General features: G+C 50.2%; 1 protein-coding gene across 1 annotated transcript; it reads left to right on the forward strand.

Moving 5' to 3' along the window:
* The first annotated feature begins 2,840 nt into the window (after nucleotides 1-2,840).
* On the forward strand, nucleotides 2,841-4,937 carry ID4 (inhibitor of DNA binding 4). Its single transcript, XM_066377138.1, has 3 exons — nucleotides 2,841-3,792; nucleotides 4,180-4,238; nucleotides 4,801-4,937. Exons 1-2 carry the CDS (start codon nucleotides 3,352-3,354, stop codon nucleotides 4,222-4,224), a joined length of 486 nt encoding a protein of 161 aa, XP_066233235.1. The 5' UTR covers nucleotides 2,841-3,351; the 3' UTR covers nucleotides 4,225-4,238; nucleotides 4,801-4,937.
* The last annotated feature ends 354 nt before the right edge of the window (nucleotides 4,938-5,291 follow it).

A 5,291-nucleotide genomic window follows, 5' to 3' on the forward strand; every position in this document is an offset into this window, starting at 1 on the left:
CTGGGTGTTACAGTTCAGCAAGGGTCTGATTAGCCTCTAAAATGCGTCCCCAGAAAGGGCTGCAAACCTCTTTGTCTGGAGGAGGGGGAACACATGACTCCGGGCTTCCTAGCAATTTTATGAATATTTCATCCCAGCTTTCCATAGAGGAACATTCTGGTAGTCTCTAGCACTTTCATGGCAAAGGGCTTTTGGCTAGCCCAGTGTATTTTTACAAGTGCGAGAGAAGCATTTTGATGTAAAAGGAAGAGTCATGGGAAACTAAATTTCCTTGTTGGCACCATAGAAATACTGTAACTTGTAAGGTTTTTCCAAAAGCTGTTGACTGCTGAGTAAACTCTGTTTTGAACTATCAGTGCTGAGAGTCTTGTGATTTCAGCGTTGACATCATGTAAGTAACTGTGTCTAAGAATCGAAAGTGTACATTGCATAGCCCCTAACAGTCTTGTTTCGGGGACCAAAAAGCACAGGATCTTATTCTTCATTTCCACTGTATAATATATTACATAGCACTTTAATTTTTTATGTCTCCATGCCTGTCAACCTTTAAAAAGAATAATACAATAACTGGTTTTGCTTACTTCATTGGCAGGAGCTGGGGATCACATTTTTCCTGGGTTTTCTCGTTTCATGTGGCCGGGATACATTCCTTTGAACTTACCCCTCAGCAATTCAACTTTTCTGATTTTAAGCCAGTCACAGAGAGCAACTCCAGCATAACCTGAAATTGAGGCATTTGGCACTTGCCACACCCAGGGCATGGCCCTCTGAGATTTAGAAAAGTCCAAAAAAGATAAATATCATTGTCCTTTTGTGTCACATATTTAAAACTTAAATTTTAATTCTAATCAAAATTTAAATTGTTAGACTATGTAAAATCTTGAAATGTGAGTGTTCCCTGGACATATTAGTATAGCTAAATTTTTCCAAACAGAAAAATATAAGGTTTCATATTTTGGAGCAACCTTTAAACTCTAGCAAAGAGAAAAATTAATGGAATAAAATATCTGTATATATATTTATTTATTATCATTATCTGTGCTGATATGACTGGCTCCAAGATAATAGCTCACCTGCACTAGTGCTCCTTCAATGAACTTTCTGTCTACAATATTTTCTGTGTGTATTTATGCTATTATAATAACATGAAAAACTATGCTGGTATTTAGGGGGGGGGGAAAAGCCTTCCTTTTGGGTTTTCTGAGTTGGCTTTTCTTGATGAGTGTGCTTCTATGCGTGTGTGTAAGTAAAAAAGAATGTTACTTGTTTTCAAACAACTGTGAGAGGCAGTAATGTACAAGGATTAGAGGAGAGGAGGGTTGCTGCATCTATCTGTGAAACCAAAATTAAATAATTGCCCCTCATTTCATCAGGAAAAAGGAATGTGCTCTGGGGAAACAGTAGAGCAATATTCATAAAGTACCCACGTCTCCAAACAAAACACCTGCTTACTGCAGGTGTGTCAGTTCTGGGAAAGGAGAGATGGTATGTCAGTTCTTTCCTTACAAAGGGTAGACAAGAAGAGAGGATGTTCACATCCCATTCAATTATATATAAAAATGAAGGTGCCAACCTATATCATGAACATGAATGAAGATAACTCGAGTTAATTCTCTCTTAGCTTGTCTAAAGATAGGTTTAGGTTTAGGGAGAAGGCACAGAAAATTCATATCCCCGTTGACTACGAGTTTTTATGCTTATTTTTTTTCTGAAGAGATCAATTTTTTTTCTTCCAGAGTTCACACAAGGCCCGATCAAAGTTCATTATGCAATTTTGTTTTGAACTCTTAAAGGACAGCTTTTCCATTAGATGTCCAACAGGACTATTCTTAATTAGCAGACTTCTCTTCAGGGTGGGGCCTAAGCAGGACTCCAGAGACTAGAAGTGTGAATTTTAATGCTTTGGTGCAAAAAGGAGGAAACTCTAGATATTCTCAGCACCTTATTTAAAGTGGGATCCACTGACAGACATGAAGCGGTGCATAAATGGCCTACATTAAGTTACAGGTATGAATTTTACATAAAACGGATTAATATTATATGTCATGGTGGAATTTTAAATACTCTGTGCCCATGCACTTTTAATACTCACATGCTCTAATTTAATACTCAAGACAATTACATTTCTTGAGCCCACTTTTGCATTTAGATGGGCAAAAGAAAAGTCCTACGACGTTTTTGTTTTATTTCTATTTCCTTTCATCAAAAATCTGCATTTAGCACTTTCCCCCTTTCCTAACCCCCCAACCCCCAAGCTTTAAACCTTTTCTAAAAAGAAAGCGGAAAGGATACACATTCCATTCCATCATTATGGTTTCGGCAATTGTGAAAAGACAAATAATGAAATGGAGAGGGGAGAATACAGAACAGAAGGAACGTGCTTTCTTGAACTGCGTCCTTCTTAAGGCACTGGAATTCCAGGTATGGAGTGGTGATGGGTGGCGGGCGGAGGGTCCCAAAGCGCTGCACTACTCGGGATGACAGAATATCCTCGAGCAGGGCTCAGCGCTCCAGCAGCAGCATAAGCCGAGGGAGAATGAATTCCAGCCGCACATTCCGGCAGTTCTTCGCTAGAACTTCTCCCTCTCTTTCCCCTCCCTAGGGCACACACCAGATTGGCTCGGCTCCCACCCAGCTCTTTTCTCAGAGCCCCGACTTACGGCGTTGACGGAATGGAGTGCCCTTCCCATTGGCCCGAGCTTCATTCTCTGAGGTGGCACCGTCCCCCTGATTGGCTGGTCACTCCCGACCCCCGCCCACCCCTCCGCTCCGGTTGCCTGGCTCCCCGCCCGCCAGCACGGCCTGATCCTCCGCCCTCACCCGCTCCCTCGGAGCTCCCATCCCTATTCCTATCGGCTTGCTCAGGGACCCTCGCTGCTCGCTGGCCCCGCCCACAGAAACGCGGCGTATAAATACAGCTGCGCGACCAGCCAGAGGAGAGCACGGAGGAGGTGCGGTTGTGAGTCAGTGCTGGGAGTGGGGAGACCTAGGGCGTGGGGGGGCGCGGCGGCGGCAGCAGCTGGGCTGTAGTCGGAGCTCCGAAGGGAGTGACTAGGGACCCCAGTGGGCTGCTTTTCTTACGGTGCTTTTGATTTTTCTTGCCCTTTTGTCCCGGCGGAGTGTCGCCCACTGAGCAGAGATCCCCTCGCAAAACCCGGAGTGATCCTCCAGTCAATTGTTGGGCGCGGAACCGTTGGGAGCTTCGCGGTGTCTGGAGCGTGGACCGAGCGCGCCGGTCGCGAAGGCAAGGGGAGCGGAGCCGGCCGCGGGCGGGGACCCGGCGCTTGCCAGCCTCCCTCGCTCGCGCTAGCAGGTCCGCTCGCGCAGGGCGCAGGGCGCAGGGCGCGCGCGATGAAGGCGGTGAGCCCCGTGCGCCCCTCGGGCCGCAAGGCGCCGTCGGGCTGCGGCGGCGGGGAGCTGGCGCTGCGCTGCCTGGCCGAGCACGGCCACAGCCTGGGCGGCTCGGCGGCCGCGGCGGCTGCGGCGGCGGCTGCCCGCTGCAAGGCAGCCGAGGCGGCGGCCGAAGAGCCAGCGCTGTGCCTGCAGTGCGATATGAACGACTGCTACAGCCGCCTGCGAAGGCTGGTGCCCACCATCCCGCCCAACAAGAAAGTCAGCAAAGTGGAGATCCTGCAGCACGTTATCGACTACATCCTGGACCTCCAGCTGGCGCTGGAGACGCACCCAGCTCTTCTGAGGCAGCCGCCCCCGCCGGCGCCACCGCACCACCCGGCCGGGACCTGTCCGACCGCGCCTCTGCGGACTCCGCTCACGGCGCTCAACACCGACCCGGTGAGAGGCTCGGCAAGCCCGGGACGACGCAGGGACCCAGGAGGGCGGTGACTGGGTGGCCAGCTGCGGGAGCTCTTCTTCCTCGGGGTGGGACGGCCGAGAATGACAGCACCCCCACCCCCTTCTCCGGGCGTCCGGGGCTCCCAGCGGCTGGCTGGGCGCACCGAGCGTGGGTCTGGGTAAATGCGCGGAGCGGGACGGGTTGGGCGCATCCTGGGCTGTGAAGTCTAGCCTGGGGGGGAAGGGGGACGTGGAGGGGTCCTAGGGCTACAGGCTGGGGTGAGGGCTTCCGTGCGCCAGCCAGGTTTCCCAGAAGACTCCAGGACAGTGATGAGTGCGGCATGTGTGCTTGCTAACCTTTCCCTTGGTGTTCCGTTGCTGTTCCAGGCCGGCGCGGTGAACAAGCAGGGCGACAGCATTCTTTGCCGCTGAGCCGCGCTGTCCAGGTGAGCGCGCCTTTTCCTTCTCAGTGGCGGATCACCAGAGACGCCCGTCTTCCGGGGCTTCCGGTGCCAGGCACCGCAGTGTTTTTTGCCCCCAGCGTTTCTGAAAGCAAAATCCCAAGGCGGCAGACAACTAACTCCCTTTCTCCCTCTCTCTCTCCGCCAGCCAGTTAGCAAGTGAACCCGTACTTCTCTTTAGTAACTGGGGCTTCACACTAAATGGGGATAGATCAGCTTCTGCCCCCGCCATTAACCCCCCTCCCCCGTGACCCGCGGGGCTCTAACTGAGAGAGATACCAGGATCCTCCCCGCCGAGGGCATGGAAACTGCCCGATGTCCCCCTTTGCGTTCAGATACCCACAAAGGGAGATGCGGGTTGGGCCAGTGAGTGGGTCCACTCTCTGGGCTTACTCGGCGCCTGGCCGGCCGCGGGCCTGCGGGTGTTGTCTGACCTGGTGGTTTGTTTTGGGTTGTTGATCAAGCATGTCTTAAGTTTGGTCGGTGGCGCCAGTTAGTCTGCAGCGGGAAGGTGCCCACACCCCCTCTATTCATTCCTCTTCCACAGGTGTGCTGCCGCCTGAGCCCGAGCCAGGAGACTAGAGAGGGAGGGGGAAGAACAGAAGTTAGAGAAAAAGGCACCGGAGGAAAGGAGAAAACATCAGTAAATCCTAGAAACGTTTTCAGCTATCATCCCAAGAGAGAGGGAAAGGAAAGGAAAATAACAACTTTTATCTTTTTTTTGCACGTTCATAAACATTCTACATCCGTATTCTCTTTTGTCTCTTCATTTATAACCGTTGTGAATTGTACATTTCTGTGTTTGTTGAGGTGCAGTTAAACTTCTAAGCTTAAGTGTAACAAGACTAATAAATAGAAGATCAAGAGTAAATACGACTTTAGAAGCCTACTTGTGACCAAGGAGCTCAATTTTTGTTTTGAAGCTTTACTAATATACCAGAGCATTGTAGATATTTTTTTTTTACATCTATTGTTTAAAATAGATGATTAAAAAGGGGCAGGGAACTTTCTTTTCCCTGCAAGAATGTTAAATATTGT

This window comes from Saccopteryx leptura, chromosome 3 (assembly GCF_036850995.1).
Source record: "Saccopteryx leptura isolate mSacLep1 chromosome 3, mSacLep1_pri_phased_curated, whole genome shotgun sequence".
Taxonomy (NCBI): domain Eukaryota; kingdom Metazoa; phylum Chordata; class Mammalia; order Chiroptera; family Emballonuridae; genus Saccopteryx; species Saccopteryx leptura.

What these genes read in the sequence shown, in the direction of transcription:
- ID4 (XM_066377138.1), top strand. Translation starts at nt 3,352, where the DNA reads ATGAAGGCGGTGAGCCCCGTGCGCCCCTCGGGCCGCAAGGCGCCGTCG. An exon ending in CGGCGCTCAACACCGACCCG is followed by an intron (nt 3,793 to 4,179) that starts GTGAGAGGCTCG and finishes TTGCTGTTCCAG; the next exon opens with GCCGGCGCGGTGAACAAGCA.